The 23,886-nt window shown below is 42.1% G+C and overlaps 1 protein-coding gene across 1 annotated transcript in view; it reads left to right on the top strand.

Moving 5' to 3' along the window:
* The window catches only part of VPS13D (vacuolar protein sorting 13 homolog D), a 97,059-nt gene that overhangs the window by 63,522 nt on the left and 9,651 nt on the right, over positions 1-23,886 (top strand). Inside the window, 2 exon segments of the mRNA XM_042051386.1 lie at positions 9,370-9,502; positions 11,310-11,505. Of these exon segments, the coding sequence (XP_041907320.1) occupies positions 9,370-9,502; positions 11,310-11,505 (329 nt within the window).

A 23,886-nucleotide genomic window follows, 5' to 3' on the forward strand; every position in this document is an offset into this window, starting at 1 on the left:
TTATGAGATGGAAAGCAATTGAAATTCCCAGGCAGAAATGTTAAGTACTGGAGCAACATTACAGATGAGGCCATTTCCCCATTTCCTGCCAGTTTGAAAAGACAGCAAGTTTTATGGCCAATTAGTGGCAATCAAAAGCCATGGAAAGTGTCAGTTTTAATGTGCAGAACATCTGGTATCTGTAATTAGTATCTTTGAAAGAGGTTTTGGGATAAAGGATCATCTTTGAGAAGTTTGAAGTATTATTTTGTTCTTCCTGGTTTTCATTTGTACCATGGGATAAAATGTGTCTGGCCAGCAGCCAGGTTGAAAGTTTTCGTCTCAGTTTGGGTTAAATTCAGCCTTTCTTTTACAAAGCTTCTTGCACAAAGTGAACACACTTTACTCCAGTGTATTTTTATGTGGAGAAATGGGCATGGGTAGATTGAACAGAAACGGTGATATATTTTGTGGGAAGAACTGGTTTGATGTGGACTTGACATCCTCAGTGTGCCCCATTCAGAAGCAAATTGGTGGCAGCTTTGAATGAGCCTTACCCAGGAGAAACTGCTCAGTTGATAATGAGAGTCCTGCAACAATGCAGCAACTGCACACATGAAGATGCACAGCTGGATAGAGGAATGTACAGGTGACCATTTGACAACTGAAAAAAAGAGGGATTAGAGAGCCTTTAGTTTTACACCTGCTTTACAGCTTCATTTCAAAAAAATGGGGTTTACCAGCTGATTTTCCTGGAAAATAAAATGCACCATTGCTGTTTTGCTGACTCATTGGAGAATTCAGTGAGCAAAGGAGAATTTAAAATGAGGTATGCAAAGAGTTGCCAAGTCATAAACTGTGACACTGGAAATAAGCATTTCCCGTGCTTATTATTTCATCTATATTTTATATAGATGAAATGAAATTTCGTTTTAACCTGCAGTTTTTGAGTGGTTACATGTCAGGCGGACAGGCAGATCTATCCCATGTATCACCATTAGCATCTGAAGGAGAAAAAATGGGGTGTGGGTTTGAAATTCATCATTTCAGTCTTGATAAATGGCTGACTGCACCTCCCTACTGTGTATTTAAAGTTGTAGAGTTCTGTAGAAAATGTTAAATAGTACAGACTTAAACTTGAAGTTCCTTAGCTGTGTATCCCTGAGAAGTGAAAATAGTGTTTCTATGGCCAGGGGAGAAGGCCAAGCTGTACCAGAAGATCCAAACAACTCACAGAGTTGTTCACTATTTACACACATACACACACGCGGGCGGGGTGGCAGGTCCAGTTAATGTGCTTGCATGGGGTTTCCTTCAAAATATCTAGTAGAACATGGAAAACCTGTTAGTTTTTAAACAGGAGGTTCTATCAGATCCCAAGTGTGGTCACAGGTGGTCATGGCAGAAAAAGAAACTGGTTGGAAAGAGCCCGAGTGCTGCAGTTAGCGCAGATGGAAATGCTTTTGGAAATCAAGATCAACAGAGCTGGTAAAGATGATGTTAAAACCAAACCTAAAGTGCCCCCTCTGAATACTTTGTTGTTACCTATTAACTCAAGGCACTGGATCTCCTCAGGCCTTCTCTCTGTTTTTCGATATATTTAAGGAAGGGGGTGAAGGAGGGCAAATAATTCCATTCCCAAAAAATAAACAAACTCGGCTTGGTAAGAGTTAAGGCCGGGGGGCGGGGAATTATCTGTTAAGAGTATTAGTTGTTTAATAAAGCACAGTTGTCCTCCAGATGAACCCGCCAGTGACTCTGCAATTGGGGTCATTCCAAGTTCATGCTGTGGACTTTTGACTGCCTTCTGTGTCTGTGAAAACAGCCGGCGGTTCCTGCAGGGATCACTCATTCTGCCCTGTAACACAAAACTATTGCCAGCGGGCACCTGCTGGTGCGGCTTCCCAGGAGGTCCCGGAGGGAAGCGACCCAGCTCCTGGGGCATGGCGGGGTGGGAACAGCGGGGCTCCCCTGGGATACCCGGCTAATCAGGCTCCTCACAGCCGGCCCATCAGGGGTTCCCGCGGCTGCCAGCAGCCCGTGTCAGGATGCATTAGGAAGCTCAGTTAACGATGAGATGTGAGCTAATTAAAGCTCCTTTACTTTGGGCAAATGACATAAATGCGGGTGGGGAATGCTGCAGGAAATCTCAAGGAGCACGTTCAGTGGGAAAAGCTGTCGGCTCCTCGTGGTTGTCAGTAATTTGGAGAGGGTCAAAGTTTATGTTGCTCTGAAAATGAGAAGCTGATTATCGCTTTTTGCTGATTTAGTATTTTCTAAATTAAGACTCTGTTGGTGCTGTTCAGAGTACCAGGACTCGTTTCTCTTTGCACAGCTTGGCTGGGTTATAAATGCTTTGGGGGCTCGGCCTGAACTGTCCTTTCTGGTTAGGACTGGATCAAAGAGTTGACTTCGGTCTGTCTCGATGTGTAAAGGAAAGTGTAAAAGTCTAGAGCATATAAATTTAACTGAATTCACAAACTTTCCTGCTAAAATGCCCCAGGTAATTCTTAAGAGACTGACCAAAGCCATAGCAAAAGTGTTTTGGGGAACAGCTTCAGACCAGTAGGCCTTTGAAACCTGACAAACAAACACCTGTTGTGTTTTCAAATAAAAGCATTTTACTTTTTAGTCCCAGTATAATACACCATTGACCACAGTGATAGGAAGGGATGAAGCTGTTTGTTGTCTGTGCTTACTGGTGGCCAGTTTGTAAAACGAAATATGTACTGCTTCCACTCTATAACAATGTATGTATTGATGAGCAAAGAAGCTGCTCTAAAAGTTATTTTTATGGTAAGTCACAGAAATACATATCAATCCTGAGACGTTGAAGTAAAAGCAGGAAAACTTAGGCTGCAAATTTACTGGACAAGTTTATCTGTCCCACTGCACCCAGTCCTTGTGTATATCCAAGAATCCTGCATGGCTTTTTGACTTTTGCACTTTCCAAAGAATAGAAGCAAGGTTTGAAGATGACCCTTTTAAACCACAAATCCTAACAGCATGTATATATGTCTCCTTAGCCTAGAACATGTACACTCTGAGGACTTTTTGTCTCTATAGGCAAGTGCTTAATTTTGAACTGTTTTAATTTACTGACAGACAACAGCATAAAAATTGGCTTCCTCTAAAATACCTTTAACAGGTTGTAGAGTTGTAGGAAATAAAGGTGATTTTTAATGATGTTGCTACAAGGCAAGTGAACATGAAGGACTGAACTCCTTTCTAAATGACATCTGCAAAGCAAAGATGAGAACCAAATAAACCCTGTGTTTTCTGATTTAAACACAGTTCATTGTGAGGTTTGCACAGAAGTTTTAACTGATCCAGAATTAATGTCATCACTTTCGCCCTTAACATTCCATCTTGGAATGTTCTGCTTTGCTCAGTCAATTATATTTGTAAATGTACCATTCTCTGATGCTAGAACTACAATGGAATGTTTGGACTCAGGTCATAATTGTGTATTTATCCTTTTGGGATGTCCTTAGAGAACCAGGCAGCGCCAAGAACTTAAAAAGACTTTAAAAGATGACTAAAACCTTATTTCCATGCTGTGTGCTTCATGCATCTGGCTTAGAGGGAACAGGCAGTCCAAAGTCGAGTTTCCATTTGCTTTGAATTCTTTTTGTGCCCCATAAGCCTTATTGTTTGGCACCAGCTTTGGTTCACAAACATTGTATATATAGGTGGTTTTGTTTTTCTTCTATTGCTTGAAACAGCAGGGATATGTAGTCAGTGGTAAAAGGTTTTTGTGGCAAAACTTCCTTAATTACTGTGCCTTTAAAAACAAACACAGCAAATTATCCAAAACATGAATAGATTAGTTTCTTGTACAGATAGTATTTAATCTGCTTTTGCAGATCTTGGTGAGTAGTTAGTATTGATTGGTGACACTGTGTAAATGTAAAGCAAGAAGTGATGAATCATTGATTTACTTGAGTCTGCAGAGGAGGAGGCTGAGCCCCAGGCTTGCAGAAGTGTATTAACATCTTCAATGATTGTGAAGTGCTGAGAGTGGTTAGCATGCTCATCCAAAGATAGTGTGCACAGTAGCATAGTGTCCTGGGATTTGGAGGAAAATGTCATATTTCACCCTTCTCAGGAGGATGAGTTTATGTTAGATCAGGTAGGCTGAAGTGCAGTGGGGAATGTTTTCTGCTTGCAGTATGTTACCAGTCAGTAGCTTCATATCTTCCATGAACCGGTGTGGGATGAAAACCAGGGATCCAAGTGTCTTTAGAGTGTAGACCTGAAAGAAAAGATCAGTGTCCCTCTGTAGAAGGAAAATGAAGAAAGAACCATGTGCTTTGGGGACAAAAAGGGTGAGAGGAGACAGAGGGTGTCTTGTGAATGAAGGTGGATGAATGCTCAGCTGCCTGGGGCTTTTAGGAGGGGTTCTCCTTCTGTCCAGGCAAAAACGATAAGACAAAGCATTAAACAGTATGTACTGATGGTAAGTTGAAATATTTTAAGTACCTGAAATGACAGAGCTTTTAAGCAGTAGTCTGGAAGGCTCCTATTCCCCTCTGGAGAGGCCAAATTGACAAATAAAACACCCACTTCTACGTGTGCCTTGTGCAGACTTGCTTCATCCAGAAACACTGGGAGCCTTTTGGTCTGGAAGCAGGTAACTTCCCTTAGCTGAAACTAATGTATTGTGTTGCAGTCCTGTTTCAAGGCAAGGGATGTCTGAAGTGGGGAAAATGCAGAGATAAAAGACCAAGTGACTCATTTCTTTTTTTCATCAGCAAGTAGACAAAGAACTCATTATGAAAATTAGGGTAGAGAAGGGGGAGCTGTTTTTTTACAAGTCCCTTGATTAGTTTCATGTTTGTTCCGAAGACTGTTGTGTTTAGTTATGTTGGCATTTACATGGTCTTGAGTAGGCTTTGAAGTTACCAGGTCACACCTTATTAACAAAAGCTGAGGAAGACAAGGGTGGGTCGCACTTTTGGTGTCACCTTTGTTTATCTGGAGCCGATTTGCTGTGTAACCGGGTTAACACCTCAATAAGGCACCATCTCTGCTCTTTCAGGAGTCTTAAAACCTCAACCTCAGCAGCTGATATTGCACTCCCCAAAGGAGGTATCTAAAAGCAAGACGGGAGGGGGAGGGGGGCGGAAGCAGCCTGCTTTTGTGCTTCAGCTTGTTCAAATCTCCCTTCAGAGTTTAAGCTGGACTTAAACTGCTTACATTTCTAACGCTTGTTTAGGTTTCTGATCCAGAAGTAACTGCTGAGGAACTTGTTCTCAGTAAAGTGATTATAACCTACACAGACTGGACAGGAGGTGTTGTGCAGGTGTTTGGTTGGTTGTGGGTTTTTTATGTTAGAAATCTTTAATTTTCCTATTGTATAGTAGATACAATCCTATTAGTCGAAATAGACTTCAGAAACCATTTCAAGGAAGGTATTTCTGAGGTGCACAGAAAAGTTTAAAAAAGTGTCAAGTTGTGATCCCCAGCAGGTATTTCACTCAGGTGGTATTACCTGTAATGGGTGATATGGATGGATGTGGTTCAGATCAGGAATCAGGGTAATTCAGACACCACAGTCTGAATCTTTATTCAAATACGAGTCTAAACCTTTACCCCCTTGCCCAGCAGCCCTTCCCATCACTTGCTAATGCCTGTGGAACATCCCTTTGTTTTATCTTCCCTGGCATTTCACCTCTAATTGGTAAACTCTGCACCGAAGAGCAGGAGGGGACTGGTCCCAGCTGGAAATGGCTCAGGAGGGACTGACTCACTGTGCTCCCTGCGGAAACCCCTTGGTTTGGGTACAAATGGTGCAGATGGTGACAAAAGTTTGGCTTCAGTCTTTAATAAATGAGGCCAGAAAACAAACAGTCCTGGGGAGAGGGGATGAGGAGCCGCATCAAAAAGTAATTCAACACGAAGTTCATGTCTTGTAACTAACATGTTGTGAGTTCAGATTTTGTCACCTGAATCAGGGCAAAATGGAAACATTTCATGGTACATTTGGTACATTAAAATCCTTAAATTATCTTGCTTACAGCTGTAATTCAGTGCTATTTTCTAAATAACACAAACAAAAATGTCCCTGTTTAACTTTGGGTTTATAGCTAATGGAGTTCGACTTTTAAACTGTGTGCATGGGATTTTTTCCTTTTTCCTCCTTACTAAGAAAAATGCACTATTACATTAAAATTATGTCTACACACAAACAGGACTGCTGTGGACCATTAGGTGTCAGATTATGTGTCATGGAGGAAGGGCAATTTGAGGAAAGACTGGATTGTATTCACAGGAAGAGCTGGGGTAGTGGAGCTGGACAGTGTGGGTGCAGGGGGGGGAAAGCTGTAAAGAGACATTACCAATTCTCATCAATAAGTTGGTTTATTCCTGCTTGGCTGATTGTCCAGTCATGCACGACTGTAACTTCCAAAATGTGTTCTTGAAAAATAATTTTCAGGTCTTGTAACGAGGTTTGATTTGAAGACCTGTTGAGCCTTTCAGTTTCTATAGCAACTACTCTAATCCTCATAAGCAAAGTATTTTTCCAGAAAAACCCCTAATCTTAAACACAGTTCATAAATAACTTCAGGTTGGTTTGTATTTCTAGGATAATTTTTTTTAAAAATAGCATCTACATTAAGTTCACAGCATCTACATTAAGTTCACAACAAGGTCAGAAGTAACTCAGACCTTGACCACTATGTTCTGTTTAGTGTCCATATGATCAAGTCTCAAGAAAGGTCATGGGATTTCATTTTCATCCCTGTTGTTAAAATCTACTTGTTTAGATAATTGGAGCCACTGGAGTTGTTTGTCTTTAAGCTCAAAAGGAGTTTTTCAAACTGGGACATAGTGTCATTAGTGAAAAAGAAACACAGCCTTGGAAGAAATGGCAGAAAAATGAGGGGAACTTCATTGTGGCATTGGGCCCGTAAATGAACTGTTTGTCCAGTTCTTTTTTAATCTTCAGTGTATCAGGGTTTCACACCAGGTCTAAGTTGTCCTCTGGTGCACACCTGAGCCACGGAGGAGTTTTACCTCTGCAAAGGTAGCTGCTGTGGGTGCAGAGGAGATGGTCCTTGAGACATAGGCAGGTCCTCACACAATGAAATCCTTGTCCTGGAAGAGCTGTAGTCATGCAGGACACCAGGGACTTCAGCATCCTGAGTGACATTCCTGGGGCACCTGGCCCAGTGAAAGATGCAACAAAGCTTTAAATGATCTTTCCTTCCGCAGGGGTGGAGAGGATGAAGTTTGTTCATTTATTGAAAGGAGGTAAGAATGCTGATAGTAGTTGAAAGTGATACAGGAGGTGTCCAACTACATTTAATCAAAACCCAGCTAGTGTTTGGAAAGTATTCCAGGAAAATTCCTGCTAGGAGCCCTTTTCTATAGTAACATCCTGAATAAAGGCAAAGTTTCAGGTTTTCTGTCTCCTTTTCTTGCCTCCCTCCTTCCACCAGGCTTCTGGTTTCTATCTAATTACATCAGACTAAAGGTCAGCAGATCACAGTAGATCGTTTTTATTTGGTGCTTTTTCATTGACTCGCACACAGCAATGGTTAGAGTTCTCGGAACAAATCCTGTTTGGACATAATGTTCCCTTTCATCCATGAGCATGTCTCCCCACACTGTTCAAGGGAAGTGTAAGGAGTCAAAATGCTCCACACACACACACTCGGGGTTGCCCCTGGGCCTTTAGTATGGTACCTGTGGACACTTGTTGGAGGTTAGGATTTTTCTTTTTTTGTGCTTTCTCTCAGGGAATTTTCTCCCATTTGTTGCCTAAGAGGAGATGATGATGATACTTAAGAGAGACAAAAGATGTGCTGGGAGGAGGAGGACTGGGAAGGGTGCAGTTGGCTACCCTCTTAACTGGGGGGGACTTTCTCTTGGGAAGGGCAGAGATACCGAGAGATATCTCTAGGGCTCAGCTCCTAGCTCTAGCTCTCGGGTCGGGGAGACGGCTGGGCTGCGGTTGTTGCGGGGAGAATTCGCTGCCACGGCGGAGTTCCGTCTTTTACTGCTTCTCCTACTGGGGCTTCGCTCATAAGAGCGACCGTTTAACTGGGACCTTATCAACACCTGATCTCACTGGAAAGGACCCTCACCATCTGCTCGGGTGCCTTAGGGGAAAAACCCGGCACGCCAAGCTCCGAGCCCCACCGATGGAACATCTCCCGGCTGTTTGTCGGAGCCCAGCTGCCACTGCCCAGCCCCACTGTTTTTCTACCACTGCTTCGGGTTTCTTGCTACACTTCAACCCGACACCCTCTGTCCGCCCGACCCCTGCGGCTCCTGGTGCGGCCGCAGAGTTTCTGCTACGCTTTGTTTACTACCCTGTGTGTGCCCGCCTCTGCTGTTCCAGCCTGCTGCTCCGAGGTTCCTGCACCAGTTCATTTCACGACCCAGAGGAGCACTGAGACCTGCTCCATCCCTCCCTCCCCCGTGAGTTTGCAGCAGGAGCCCCTTTTTCTCTCTCTTGCCGGCTGTGCCCGGCGTTACCATGTGTGGGAGAGGCAGCTGAGCTCGCGCCACAGCGCCCCCTGCAGGCGCGGGGGAATCACCGCACCTGCCCTGCCCGGCCGGGAGCCAGCAGCGCCCCTGCCGGCCGTGAGTGGAACTGCACCGAGGGGGAAGCGCCTGCGGCCGATAGAGGCCGGCACTGGGTCTCTGGTTCTGTTTGTTGTTGCTGCTGTTGTTGTTGTTACTTGCCTTGTTATACATGCTAGTAAAGAACTGTTATTCCTTTTCCCATATCTTTGCCTGAAAGCCCTGTAATTTCAAAGTTAGAATAATTTGGAGGAAAAGGGGGTCATATTTTCCATTCCGAGGGAGGTTCCCGTCTTCCTTGGCAGACACCTGTCCTTTAAACCAGGACAACACCTCCCAGCACAGCTTGGAATCCTGTCAGGGATCTCCCCATGTCATGCTGTGAGTGTGGCCTGGCTCCCACTCCTTCTACAACACAGCCACTTCTACCCTGAGTTACTAAAAAGAATTTAATTCACTCTTAAAAATGTTTTAGTTTCATGACAGGCATATTTGCCTTGAAGCTTTGCACATATTTTTTCAGAGGAAAAGCTTTGTATCTAAATAGCATTCCTTTGAGGTTTTGAGGGGTCGCAGTTGGGTCATTGGCATTGCTTTTGGTACATCTTTCACAGACTTGGTTTGTTTTGGCTTGGCCACAGTAATTGGTGCACCTCCTTGTCACCACCGTTGTATGTGTTGATGTAGTTCTGAGCGTTCTCCATGGCAAAAGGATTGGACAGATTTCGTTATGTATCAAAATGATTTGTATAAATGTGCATTTCACAAGTAGGATTTAGGTATTTTCTGCAATGAATCTACTTAGGAGAAACAGCTTTTGTTCTTTTAATAACGGAAAAGGTTCTTCTCTTGCAGTTTGCTGGGACTTTGTCAGATGGTTTGGGAAAGACCATGGATAACAGACATCAGACGGAGCGGGAATACATCCGATATCATGCTGCAACCAGTGGAGAACACCTTGTAGCTGGAATCCATGGACTTGCACATGGTAATCCTTAGCTGTAATCTCAATTCATTTCTCTCTTAAAAGGGATGATCAGATTGCAAAGAACAGTGATTGTTACTGCTGCGTGTTTGCTGGAAGCCTGGGCAGTGGAGCTATCAGAGGCTTTATGCTTGAGTTTCAGTACTGGCAGGTCGGGGGGGGGCATTTGTTTGGTTTTCAAGTCAACAGAAACTACATTTAATCAGGGCTTTTCACATGTAACTGGAAGTAAATTTTTTTTTTGCAAATTAAAATGAAATTGCAAAGAAAATTCATCCAGAACATCCATTTCTTTGTAGAAGCATGAAATACACAGGGTTTTTTTGAGGGCCAGACATTAAAATAAAATGTTAGTATGGCTGGGTTGTAGCTTTCTTATGTTTGCTTTTAGTTCCAGAAACCTGAGTTTCCTTGGAATCAGTACATCAGTTTAAAGTTACATTTCACCAGTTGGGTTATTTCGTGGTTTTTTTCAGTGTACTAAGAACTAGAGACATGGACTTGTATAAAAGGCAGTGGACTAGTTTTAATTTGGCCAGAACTTCACATCGATTTAGTTCATGATTTATCTGTTGAAGAACGTTAAATCAATACAAGCCAAGTTTAAATCAAATATTTATATTTTGCATCATCTTGACTCAGTTTGTTTAAATATTATTCTCACAGTGTAACTGTTGCAGCCTGTGCAAAGCTGATTTGGCTTTCAGTAAAAGAGGATCTTTTCTATGCTGAGAAAAGTCTTTTTGCTTTGGTCATACAGAGACACTGTAGGTATGAAATGGATCATGAAAGGTTCCTCTCACACCAGTGTGCTGTACAGTCTGACATAAATTGGTAGAAACACGGGAAATCCAAAATATGTGAGTCTTTGCTGAAAAGTCCATTATGAAAGCACTTAACTGTGTTGTATTATCCAGTAATTAGTGTGGCTGTTCTAATCCTAAGTCTGTGGCATTTTTAAATGCTTCCCATTCAGTTTTTTGAAAAAAGAAAGGAACTGCTAATTACTACATTTCAACAGACAGGATTTAATCATAAACTATAGTTACTCAAGAGGAGAGATTTAAATACTTTGTGCTTTTTGAGTTTGGCTGTTGAGATTTGCGTGGTCTGTACTTGAGTTACAGACCTCAGAGGAGCCCTTGCCTGCTGGAAGCTGGGCAGGTGAGTGCTTGAGCCAGGGCACTAGAAACTATCTTTTAATCACGGAGATATGAAATCTCTAAAGTGTGTTCTCAGACAATGTGAACTGTTCCAAGTCTTTTGAAACTTCAGTAGGTGCTTGATTTCTCAGAGCACTGATGTTTGCAGGAAGGGAAATGTGCACAAAAATATCTGTTGGCAGCATCACAGTTAGTCATTGAAACTGACTTTAAAGACACTTAAAGTGCCAGTTTAAAATAATTGACTTCGTCCAGTGGAGAAATGCATTCTACTGTTTTCTGTCTCAAGTTGTACCAGCTTTCGTGGTGATAGAATTTAGTCACATCCTAAGTAACCAGTTAACCTGTGCAATGGATGAGGACTCTTGGTAAGTGCTGCTGGAAGTGAACCAGTATAGAAATATTTTTAAATACATATATTTAGTGATGAATTAAATATTTTTCTATGGGATATTATTGTCTGTACATATGCATGTGTATACTACATACAAAGTAAAGTTACTGGTTAATGTAATTAAGTTTGAAACAGTGTGTATTAAATTAAATGCACAATAAACTCTGTAGACAGAGAGCCGTCAGGTGGATGAGGTTCTGTACGTTCTAGAGCCAGTAATTCTGGACTTCTCTGCTGCTCTTGTCTTTGCCAGGTATCATTGGAGGATTGACAAGTGTCATAACGTCGACAGTGGAAGGTGTGAAAACAGAAGGAGGGGTCAGTGGTTTCATATCCGGCCTGGGGAAGGGGCTGGTGGGCACTGTCACCAAACCTGTGGCAGGAGCGCTGGATTTCGCGTCGGAAACCGCACAGGCAGTGAGGGACACTGCGACCCTGAGCGGCCCCAGGTCAGCCACCAGTTGGGATTTCTAGTGAATAATACTATAAAACTGTGTATCAGTGCCTGCTGCAACTTCTGAACCGATTGTCTTTCTGCAAGCAAAGCAACAATAATCAAGGTTAACATAAGCTGTTATCAGCCCATTTAATTCCATTTGCTTTTTGTTTGATAGATGGCATTTGTTGATACTCTAACAAGAGTGAAATTTGCCCGAAAAATCTGCAACGTAAAACAGGAATTATTAAGCTACAGCATTAGATAAAGCAAAGGTTTTAGAAAGGCTGTATGGTAGTAAGGTTAAACTTCTACCACTAAATCCTCACACAGAGTTGAAATGAAGGAGTTCTCCTTGCTCTACCTCCAGTTTTCATTTCACTGTAGAAAAACAGCTCTTGAAAGGTTTGAAGAGTTCTGTCATCAATATAGTGTCACTATTTTCTAATTTTCATTTTGTGCAAAATTCTCAGTTATGAAAGGGAGTGGCTGTGTGCCCTTATGTGCATGGGACCATCCTCCTCTGTGTGAGGGATCAGCACGTCAGGACAGATGCTTTGGCTTCTTCCTGTGCTCAGTTACTGGTGTAATGTGGCCTCAGCAAAGTAATGATGGTTTTGCTTAAAATAAATAAATGTTCATTAGCACTGACTGTGAGTGTGGCAGAGGGAAAGGGCCAAGTTCTGAAAGGGCTGCTCTGAGAGAAGAGTTTTTGTGCTCTTTGTGGCCAAAAGTTTGCTTTGTATTACTATGCCAAGAAGTCCTGTTCTATGTACACTAGACCCGTCTGCTGAAGAAGTGAAAGAAAACCCTAAGCAGGTTTTATTGTCAGAAAGCTTGGTGAAAAATGTCTGAAAAATGCTGGGTTTTCTGCTTGTTTTGTCTTCCCATTTGGCTTTTCCATTTCCTGTGTTTTATTATGCCGCTCTTGGATTCTGAAGGGTCTACATCAGGGTTTCAGTAAAAAATAAGTTTAAGTGTGAGTGAGTTGAAGGAAGCCTGAAGAATGACCTTAGGTGGGCTTTGTTCTGAAAATGGAAGTTTGTACATGTATGTATTACATATTTGGGACTTACCCTGATTTGTAAAACCAAGAGGTCAAGGATTGAAATTTGGTAAGTATATTTGCATGCACAAAATTAAATGAGAACTCTCAGTGCATCCCTGAGAAAACGCATCCAGTGTTTCGCTTGCACATGTCTTAATTTTGTGACTGTACAGGTTGACTGATTTATGTAAAGGTGGGGAGAAGCACACCTGGCTGTGCTGTTAGCTGGATGTCTGGTTGAGCTGTGTGTCTATTGTAATTTGTTTCAAGATAAAAATACTCTTAAAATTCTTGTTTTGACACGCTTCTGTGAGATACAGCCTGTATGCAGTAGGTGTTACCAATAGTTGCCAAACTGGACACCAGCCAGGAGAGAGAGGGCAAGAGGGTCTCCAGCCAGCCTGATCTTGGGCTTGTATTTCCTTTGGGAAATATTTCTCTTTGCCTTGCTAACTGTCAGTTCAGAGAAGAGGTTAGGACAGATGAGCTGAACCATGCTTTTGCTTCCACTAGATTTTGAAATCCTTTTGTCATGCATGAGCACTGTAAAATGATTTTATTTTATCTTATTTTTTACTGATTTTATTTTATTTTATTTTATTTTATTTTATTTTATTTTATTTTATCTACACACAGTTGAGTTTCTGACCCAACAACCTTTTACAAGAGGAAAGGAAAAAAAAAAAAAAAAAGGGAAAAAAGCCCCGACCTTTCTCAAGGTTACTCAGTTACTACAGTTCTCCAGTCTACAAAAGTCCGATCAAAACTTTTTTTAGCTAAACAAATGTACTTGAGAACATGTAGGTAGTGTAAGGAGTGGGGTGGGACCAAAATGCCACCTCCATCTGTAAGCAACCTTGCACTCATGTTTTGTTTGGTGTGTGGGTTTTATGTACTTATATAATGAAGGAGCCAAATTGTTCTTTTAGGGGTTTAAAAAGCCCCACACAACAAAGGGTTTGTCTGTTTTCTGGGCTGCCGTGTACCACTATCCCCCTGCCGCGTTTGTAACTGCTCAAGTATGTGTGGTTTGGAATCAGAGGAGAATAACGTTCCAAGCCCGAGCTGCTGGCTCCGGTTGGAGTGTGCTGGGCTGTGTTGGCTCTTCCAAGCTCGGCACACAAGAGCAGCCTTCCCTGATGGATGTGACTGAATGTGCATGGGAGGAGCTGGTCTCCAGTGTAGTTTTGCACACCTGAAGACTGAGTTCATAAGCGTGACAAGAGCTGTGTGACCTTACCCTGTGCACGCTCCTGGTGCTGCTGCAAAGCTGACTCAGCCAGTTAATTGCAGTTGCATTTAAATAGCAGGATATGTAACTGTAAATTACAGGCCCATTGCAATTCTCTAATTACATGGTTGAATTTTAAAAAAAGCTCTGAATTTCAGCTGCTTGACTTTAACCATTGGATCAGATTTGAGTGGGATGAAGAATTTTAATTGAGGTTGTTGGCTTTCCTAAAAGACATAGTTTAATTCCAGCAAAGTTCATGAATGCAATCAACAGTCTGCAGCATGTGTTCCTGTGATCAGGCTACATGGATATGAGTCTTTTTTGTCTTGAAATGTGTTGATTTGTGTTGGAACTCCTGCAGCTGGCACACGCCATGTGTTGGGAACAGGGAGCCAGATCAGCATGGCTGAGGCACAGGTGATGGGTTTAGACCTTAAGGGGGTAGTTTCAAAGGTGATTGGTTTAAAGTGCAAGAAAATATTTTTAAATCTGACTTTAGACTGGACTTTTTAAAGGCTAATCTTACAAACTTACTATCTAATCATAAAGCTGCCCTACTACTTCTAAATTTAATGCAGAAGAGAGCATAAAGCAGTTGGTGAAAGTGCAGTATACCTCTAATTTATAAACAGTTAATGTCTATGATTTGATACCTTTATTGAGTGGGTTTTATGTGTTCCAAGTACTCCAGTGTTACATACAACAGTTCTGATTATTTCCATATTTTTCATATACTGCCAAAAGTCTTTAAAGCCCAGTTCAAAACAGGAAAGCTGTTATGTCTCTGGATATGCTTGGAGAGCTCTCGCTTAGAAACGTGTTTTACATCCTGGTACAGCACAAGTAAAGAACGTTTATATTTAGATGTGTGTCTAACCTAAGAATTAGTACAGGAAACTCTCTTTATGGCTTTCTTTCAGGCTTCTGCCAGGTCAGTGCAAGTTTAAGATTATTCTTGGACTGTTGCTGCAAGGGTTTGTGTTCTTTTTTGAGTCATGATGTGAAAATTAGAAGTAAGGAGATAACTCCATGACCTCCTCAATTCTGACGAATTCTGTCCATGAAGTAGACTGTTATTAGTAAAGAATAGTTTGAGATTGGAAAGCCATTAATGGTCACAGAAGATTGTTATGTAAATATTTTATTCTTTTAAATGTACTTCATGTGGAAAGCAGCAGCCTGTGCTAGTTGTTCCTTTGCTCATCACTTGGAGTTGTGCAGTGAGGTTGCAAAGTTTGACACAATGTCAAAAGAAGGTGATTTAATTTGATTTTTTTTGCCTTTTTGCATGCATCTCTCTGTTAGCCGTGATTTGCCTTGTGAGGTCAAAAGTAGTGTGGTTGAGAGCATGAGTATCAGTGACACCAAGGAGAAGTAGGAAATATGTACATAATTGTATGGAGACCAACTCAGCCAATATATTGCCACGAGGTTCTCAGGTTTTACAGTATATATTGCTTGAACCTTTACACTTCTGTATGTGCCTCAGATTTGGTCCTGACCTTGGACTTGATCTAGCTCTGACTTTACAACTCTTTACAATAATGTCAGTCATGTATGGGCCATGATTCTGGTCAAGGGGATGTTGTTATTCTCCTGGTAAGCCCTTCCTGAGATTTTCCTAGAAGCCAGAGAAAAAAATGTATTTATCAGTCTAATCAATTAATTACTTCAGCAGTGTGATTTCCTTCACATCCTATTTTCTTTCTCCCAGTGGGATAACAGGTCTTCATGATAATCTGTTTTCTTTGAGCAGATTTGTCCTTGTTGCACAGCTGTAGCCATGGGCTTTTCCTCAGTGTCAGCTCAGCCTCCCATGCTCAGTTACTGTCCAACTGGATTTTGTGGTTTACATTCTTCTGTCATTAGCTGATATCCAGATTGTTCCCCTGCTTTTGTGGAGATGCTTTGAAATTCCCCATCTGCAGGTTCCCATCACTGTGGTGTGAAAAGGGCCCGTCATTCCTCTGCTCTGGGACAAGCTGTGCTCTGCAAGCCACCCAGAATTGTCATGGTTTTACTGCCATATCCCATTGCAAACTGATGCCTATTTTTCTGCTTGCTGTTTTGCCCCAAGAGGTTTTCTGTATGTTTTGTTTGATTTTACTGCTTTGCAGGTATCTCCTTGTCATTTCACATTTGTGTTCTGGGTTATTTTTCCCCAGAAATGCAATGTTGTAGGTTGAACCCCATTTAATTTCCTGTCATATTTCTGACCTCTTCAGGTCCTTCAGTACTTCAGTGTCCTCCCTGGGGTTTTAAGTGCTTCTTAATTTGTCCTCCAAATGTAGTTTTATATCACTAGATCCTTGTAGTTAAGCAAACCTGGGTTTGTGTCTACACATTTAGCAGCACCTCAGTAGATGCTTCTTCTTCTGTGACCAGTCTCACCTGCTCAGTATTCTTCTGTTAAGTTTTATTTTATCACTGGTAGCTTTCTGTAGTTCATTTGGAGATACTGGCACTGTTCTTGAAGTGTCTGCTCTTGCTTGTTGCATAAGTAAATGTGGATTTCCTTGTGGGAGAAGCAGTTCCCCAAATGCAGCCCTGTTTCTTTTCAGTGTGGCTGATTTAATCTCAAAACCTTAATTTCTTTCTGAAAATGCACCTCAGCTAATTTAGTTTCTAAACTAGAAAGATGCAGTAATCCATCATCTAAGACTTAAAATGATTTCTAAATAAATGAAGCTGCCTTTAGAATGAACAGAAAGTGGTTCTCTGTTCCTTTTTCTATTCAAGGAGTGCTTCTTTCATAAGACACTTCTGGCTTCTAGTTGGTTCTCTTTTCTATAGCTCTCTGTAAGAATGTGTTAGTTTTTTTTCTTGTTTCTACTCAGATCTCATTTTGCACAAGTCTTATGCTGTGCATCAAGAAACTAGTAGCGCTTTTTGTCAGTCAAGTAGTGATTATGTTTGCCTGGGAGTGGAATCTGTCAAGATTGCTTTGCATGCTCACTCTTCCTAAGGGGAAAATCAACTTCCCCTTAAAGCTTTTTGGAAGGAATTCAAGCAGCTGAGGCTTGTGATGACTGTTCTGGAGTGCCCAAAGTTAGGAGAACTGAGGATGGGGTGCGATGCCACCCCACATTTCCCTGCACTTCGGAAGCTCAACGTACTCATACAGTGGCTAATAAAACTTAGTATTTGAAGAAATAAAAATAAAATTTTCAAAGTTTTTTCAAAATTTTTCAAAATTTTCTAAAAAAATTATAGAAATAAAGGAAAGTGAAGTCAAGCCTGAGTACCTCTGTGTGAGAATGAAATACAGGGAGGCAGCTTTTCTTTCCTTTTTTTTTGTGTCCTCCACCAGCACTGACAGGCTGGGCATCTCACAGTTTGTTCCCTTTGCCCTCCCTCCTGGAACAAAGAGCTGAAGGATAATTTCTTGGGACTTACAGGCTCTGTTCTTCACAATAAAACAGGATTTGCTATGCATGGCTGAAGAAATGATGCATGTAGTTAGTTTTCATTGGGTTTCTTTTGTAATCCACAGGATACAGTAAAAGAAAGATGAAGTTTTAAAACATTGAGTTTGCTTAATCATATTTTATTACGCAGTCTGTAATCCTAGAGCCTCATGTATAAAAGTGTCACAGTTTCTAGAACAATACACTGTCCATTGTTTGTGCGCAGTAAAAGTCAGATGGTTTGGAGAACCCAAACTGCACTGACACATCCCTCTCCCTTTCCTTTTTAGAGGGTTGAGTGGGATTGGTGCCCAAACTCTTAACACATTTTTGTGCATTACTGCAAATACCCACTGTATGTCTGAATAATGTTTCCAGGAGGCTGTTCCTAGGGATCAGCACTACTAAATACTCAGTTGTCATTGTTCTCTTTTCTGAACTTGACTCAGTTTAACTATTTGGAAGGAAGTAAAACTCATGGTGTTTGAACCTAGAGAAGCAACATAACCCTACATTAATATTATATAGATGTGGTTCCTTTCATATCTGCCTATAGGAGTATTTTTATGTAATAGGAGGTTTTTGGAAAAAAATAAGCAATTATGGGCTTGCATTGGGCAATGTTTAATCATACAGGTCTCACACTTTACATATGTTACCTTGATTAGTCTCTGGGGCTTACGAGCTAGACTTAGAGTAGCAGTGTCTGAGACAGGAAAACCCCCAAACAGCCCTGTTATCTGTTTGTAAAAAGACACTTTTTCAAGCTCAAGGGTTTAAGTTGCTGAGGCTGTTCAGCTCCCTCGCGTTGTACCTCTGGCGTTTCATGCACCCTACATTTAAGAAAGAAGCTGTAGATGGTTCCAACAAATTCCAACAAGGAGGGCTAAATCTTTAGTTAAGGCTTGTGTAACTTTTACTGTTTAAGCCTTTTTGCTTTACCTTCAGAAAATGTATTAAACTGAACAAAAACCTGGCTTAAGAAAACTGTGCAGGCACTGGGTTCTCCAGTGGTGACATGTCCGTTGGCATTAAACAGGGAGACTTTGTGAGAGACTGGCTGTCATTCTAAATCCCAGCATCTATTCTGTGAGTAAGAAGGATTTCCCACTAGAACATTAGTGTTTAACTTGATATTTGAGGGCAGAAAGATACCCTGGATGCTTTCAGACTCTGCTCAAGGGACAGAGGCACCGGAAGGGAATGTTGCAAGGGGAGGACAGATCATGAAAATGGAAAACATTGAAGTGAGCAATGCTGAGGAGTTACCCAAGCATAAAATGTTAAATCGTCTTTTTCTTTAGATATCCATTCATTAATAGCAATAAATAATTTCAAAAGGATGAATGAATGCAGAGTTCTTACTGTGGTGGCCTCCACACCCTCCAAATATGTTACAAGTAAGGGCAGGAGCCTTTCCATCCCTGGTGAAAGGTGCTGCATGCAGTGAGCCATGTCCAGCTCCTGTTAGACTTAAACCGTTGCCTGGGCTGGGTTGAATGCAGAAATCTGGGTTCAGATTCAGCTTGATGTTACTGTATGCGGTAACTGGTCTGGAAAAGGTGCACATTAGCGAGGGAAATGCATTGCTTGGTGTTAGTCTCGTCAGGTAGGAAAGGAGAGCTGGCTGAAAACAGACATCATGGGTACAGAACTTGCTCCCTTTCCAGTGCAACACTTCTGGAGGCCATGGGAAAGTTTCTTAGGACACACAGACATTTGCAGTAGGTGACTAATGTCTTCCAGTTCAGTTAAATCCAAGACACTCTAACGTTGGTCCGGTGTAGTCCATCAGAAATAGAAGCAATTATGAACTTCCTTCTGAAAAGAGCAGATAAATCCTTTGTTGGATACTTGAACTTCACATGACATGAAATATTTGCTTCACAAAGTGGAATTCTTATTCTGTGTGCCCACTTCACAGTATTTAGCTGTTAACTCAAAGGAATGCAGCTAGACAGGGAAAAAGTTTTATGTCTTCTGGAAATACTTGTATTTCTAGAGCCTGCATGTTCTAATTATCTTCTATTTCATCCAAAGCTTTAGGACACAAAGACCAAAAAGTAAAAGAAACACTTCTTCCTGTTTTGCATGTTTCCTGTTTTCAGGCATTCATGTGATTTTTTTAGATCACAGCATCTCTGCTAAAGGATGCTGCTGTTTCATGTATTCTGTGTAACACTTGCCTTGGGTGGAAACAATTCCAGAGAGCTGCAGATTTAATTAGTCTGCATTGCTGCCTCCTAGAATAGAATTGGAGAGTCTTTGGAAAAGAAAAAAAAATTATATTCATGCATGACCATCTGCAGAACCTACTAAAAAGTCATCGAAGACTGGGCCGTAAAGAGTTCGCAGTTCCAATTCACAAATCTGCCTGCTCAGAACGAGGTGGGATAAGTAGGGAGCGTCTGCCCACCAGGAAAGAACAAAGGCTTATTCAAGCCAGCCGTGTCTGCTGGAATGTACTGGGACAGCCCATCAGGCTGTGGCCAGTGTCGGGCTTGGGCTCTGGCACTGAGAAACATCTCATACATTCTGTGAGTTTTCATAATCTCTTCTAGCCCTTTTTCTAGGATTTTCAGTTCATAAAAATAGCAGGAAAGATGAAACTGGTGTAGTGCAATAGGAGTGTAGGGTTTGTTTATGTTCTTATTTCTAAGGCACAAGTGACAGGAGCTGCTCACCAGTGCAGTGACTGTGTGACCTGCTGGACAGAGACAGCTGTGCTGGGACCACAGGGGTGAAGTCTGGTACAGCAGGTCTGGAGTGGCTTCTTGGGAATGTCTTAATAATGATGAAGGTAAGGGTGGATATTTTTTGAATATCCATGCTGAAGAATGAGTCCACAGGCACCTTCTATTCTTACACAACACTGAGAGTCCTTGGGGTTTCCCATGTATGTATTTGCTTCTCTTGTGTGGATTTGGAATTGAGTCTTTCCATTTGCCTTTGCTCCTGGTGCTTTTCCTTTGAGATCACACTCGAGGTTTCTTACATCCTTAGTTTGTGATCTTGCCCTGGTTTCAGCTAGTATAGAGCTAATTTCTTCTCTGTAGGTGTTACAGTGCTGTCTTTTGGATTTGGAATGAGAATGGTGTCAGGAGTGGGATCAAGAAGTGCCCTTTATTTATGACAGGAACAAAGCTTTGAGTAGAGAGTGTCTGAGCTTACCCAGAGGTGCATTTTTTTCATCCTCAGACCAAGTATAAAGATGTAAGAAATGCCCATTTTAGACAAAATGAAAATCTTCTCTCTGTACTGTATTTCCATTCATTTTTGTGTCTTATTAGAATTCCATGCTACATCGTAAATACCGGGTTCTCTGAGGTTATTCCATGTGTTTAAAGTGGTGGAAATAGTAAACTGTGTGGCTGTGTGCACTGATGGGTTTTATTTTCAAACAAAGAGATACAGCATTGCTTTTAAACTAATACCACTTCTAAGCAGTGTTTTAAGCCAGCTTAGTCGAGGTTCATCTTTATGTAGCAATTGCAGGCTTGCCTGAAAGCAGGAGAGCTCGAGGTGCTGCTCAGGTGCAGCCGGGCTGTTTACCTGTTACTAGAGAGGCTTTCCCCTTTGTCATTAACGTGAGGTTTTGTGTTCACTCCCAGGCCGGAGCGGTAGATGGGAGCCCAGGGCCTGCTGGGATGGGGTTTTACACTTGTGCTGTCCTTTTGCCCTTCCCCTGAACTCTTTTCATTTCAGTCATGAGCAAACAGTCAGTGCCTGAACTAACAACCCCACAATCCTCCAAAGCACGCTCCTTACAGTACCAAACAAAGGGAGGCCCGCGTGGGCCGGCCCAGGCCAAGGAATGCAGCTTCGGGGTTCTGCTCCATAAATTTAACCAGCACGACAAAAAGGAGATAATATGAGCCTTCGTGATGATCTGAAAGGGGGAGGTTTGTGTCCCATTGATTGCGGTCTGGCCCAGCGCCAGCCCCGAGCCTGACCGACAGTTGAACCATATCGTTAAGGCGTGTAATACAGCTCGAGTCTTGTACAGCAGCCAATGAGTACATATCCAGAGGGCAAAAGTTTATAAAGAGTCGAGGCTGTCCTGTTTAACCCTCTCACACTGCCTGTAATATACACTGCTGCCATTCACAAATAGGCACTTTGCTATTAAAATGTAAACCTTCGACTTTCTGTACTTGAAAAACATACATGTGTGTCTGATTTCTAATGTGCAGCAGATTTATAAAGTGATTGCAGAAAAATATGTAAAACTGATCTTTTTTTTTAACCAAAAAAAGAAATCCAACCCACTTTTTTTTCAGCACTGCTTCATCCATAGTTACTTTTTTGTTCAGATACGTCTTCTGGGTTGTTCTGCAAACTGTTTCATACAGATGGAGCTATTTATTGCCTTGATGTCACCTCATTTAGCACGTGGCTGGTATTTTTATAGATAATTTTTTCACCTAATGTTGCTGTTAACATGTGGAATGCTCTTTATCAGTTTTGTAAGTACAGCCAGTTGATCTGAATTGTTCTTGCAACTGTGAACTTTAAAAATCAAACAAACCTCATGAGTAGCTTTTTGTTGGGTGAGGTTTGTGCTGGAGCACTTTGCTGTACCTGTTGCAGCCCCAGTTGTAGTAACTGAGAAGTTTAAAAGGAGGGTTGGAAAGAGAAGAAACATCCAGTCGTTAGAGTTGATTGACACAGTCCTTCATGCACAGCCAGAGTCACTGTCCTGATGCTGGGCAGGACCCCTGGTTTTTTTTTTTCCCCCAAAGCAGATTTGCTTTCCCAGAAAGGCAGGAATACAACATGGAAGCATTTCTGTTAGATTGAAGTATTTTATACTCAAAGTAAAGTCACTGTGTTTGCATTTGCTACAACTGGGTATTGCTTGACCAGCAATGATGGGACCATTATAAACGTGACTCCCTGTCCCTGACAGTGTCTAATGCCAGGTTGGACAGGGCTTGGAGCAACCTGGGATAGGAGAAGGTGTCCCTGCCCACGGCAGGGGGTAGAACGGGATGAGCTTTAAGGCCCCTTCCAGCCCAAACCAATCTGGAATTCCATGGGCACAGACATAAGAGCAATGCTCCATTTGCTATGGGCCCTGCCTGGCAGCAGACAGTATTTAATATTTTAAAGCCACAGTACCCTGAGGCTGAGCAGTGTTATGGCCCTGGGCACTTTGGTTTCACTAAGGCATGTTCAGCTTCTGTTCTCAGACAGGTGTTTGCAGGAAATTCCTGCTAAGAACTATCTTTTACATCAAGTCAGAAGGCGAATGGGAGCATTTTTCAACACATTGGTTAGACAAGAAACTTTTTAAGACGACAGCTGCAGATATCCCTGTAATGAGTACAGTAAAAGTCAAGGAGAAACTGGAAACTACGATGGCAGTGTTACGTTTTGTCAACTTCTTAAGCTTGATGTTGCCAAAGTGCTTGAGAAAATGCGGGTTTTGCTGCACAACTGTGACAGGCAGAGGTGGGGCAAGTGCCAGAGGTTGATACCCTGGGTGCAGCTGGTGTCAGTGCTTTGCCTACAGTGCAAGCTCAAACACCTTGTCCAAATGCTGGATTTGTAATATGGATGTCATAATTAAGTTGTGTCTTAATTAATCTCTTCTCAATTCCTTTTGAACTTGGAGCCTGGTGAGGTTGTAAACCCAAGGAATAATTCTCAATTTTGTTTTGATCTGGTGTACAAAAGAAAAGGGAGGGGGGAGAAAAGCTCTATCTCAAGAAACTGGCAGGAACAACCTCCATGATAAACAGTTGTTCCTTGAGCATGCTGTACTCTCCTAAAGGCATGTCGGGTCAGCTAAAGGTCTGCAGCATCTGAGCTGGGAGATCCCTCCAAAGAGGAGGGATTTGACTGTAAGTGGGAGGTTTTAACCCTAGGCACCATTTATTTGCATGTTTCTGCCTGAAACTAGCATTTTGGGAACATGTTTAACAAGCACAATATATTCCATGCATTTGCTGGAATAAACGGTGCATATGAGCTTCCTCAGATCTGCAGTCAGCAGGGAGCTGTCTGGCTCGTGATTTTACACATTCTTGCATCTAACTGAGACATTCTGATGCCAAATCCAGCACTCAACTGACTCCACCGTGTGTGCACTTTAACACACCTTAACAGCATCTGCGTTGGAACCAGCAAATAAATCCCATGGCTGTGCCAGATCTCGGATCAGGCAGTGTGACCTGCCTGTTGGGAACTGCACCCCAAGGTCCGGCACAGGGTGCACTGACCCCTTGAAACAGAGCACCAGTAGAATCACCAGGGAACAGGGAATCTAGATTGCCACGTTTGCCTGAAGTTAGGCCCAAGGCATTAAATTTCTCAGATGCTGAGAGCTGGCACATCAAAATTGTGCTATCTCTCCCCTTCTGCTCAGTAAATTCAGGGAATATTCTTGCTCATCACATGGGTTCAGCACATGAAACAAAGTTAAGTGCATCAGTGAGGAAAGAATTGTGGAAATAGTGGATCTTTAGTGCTGTGCAGAGGTGTGATGTGCACTACAGACCCCATCACAAGTGGCACATGTTTGTTTTCGTTTGTTATCCATGTGTTCCCAAGCTATGGCTGCAGCACTGAGAATTTGTCACTGTGATGGCTGAGTTTTCAACTCAATTTTTAAGGGCATACATTGTTCAGCATTTAATTGGTTCTGGCGCTCCCAAGTGTTTTTTGCACAGTGTCCTCCCATCATGTCTGTGGCACAACCAC

Source organism: Corvus kubaryi, unplaced genomic scaffold (genome assembly GCF_017639235.1).
Source record: "Corvus kubaryi isolate FWS band 111438036 unplaced genomic scaffold, C.kubaryi_AGA036_p1.0 75, whole genome shotgun sequence".
NCBI classification, from domain to species: domain Eukaryota; kingdom Metazoa; phylum Chordata; class Aves; order Passeriformes; family Corvidae; genus Corvus; species Corvus kubaryi.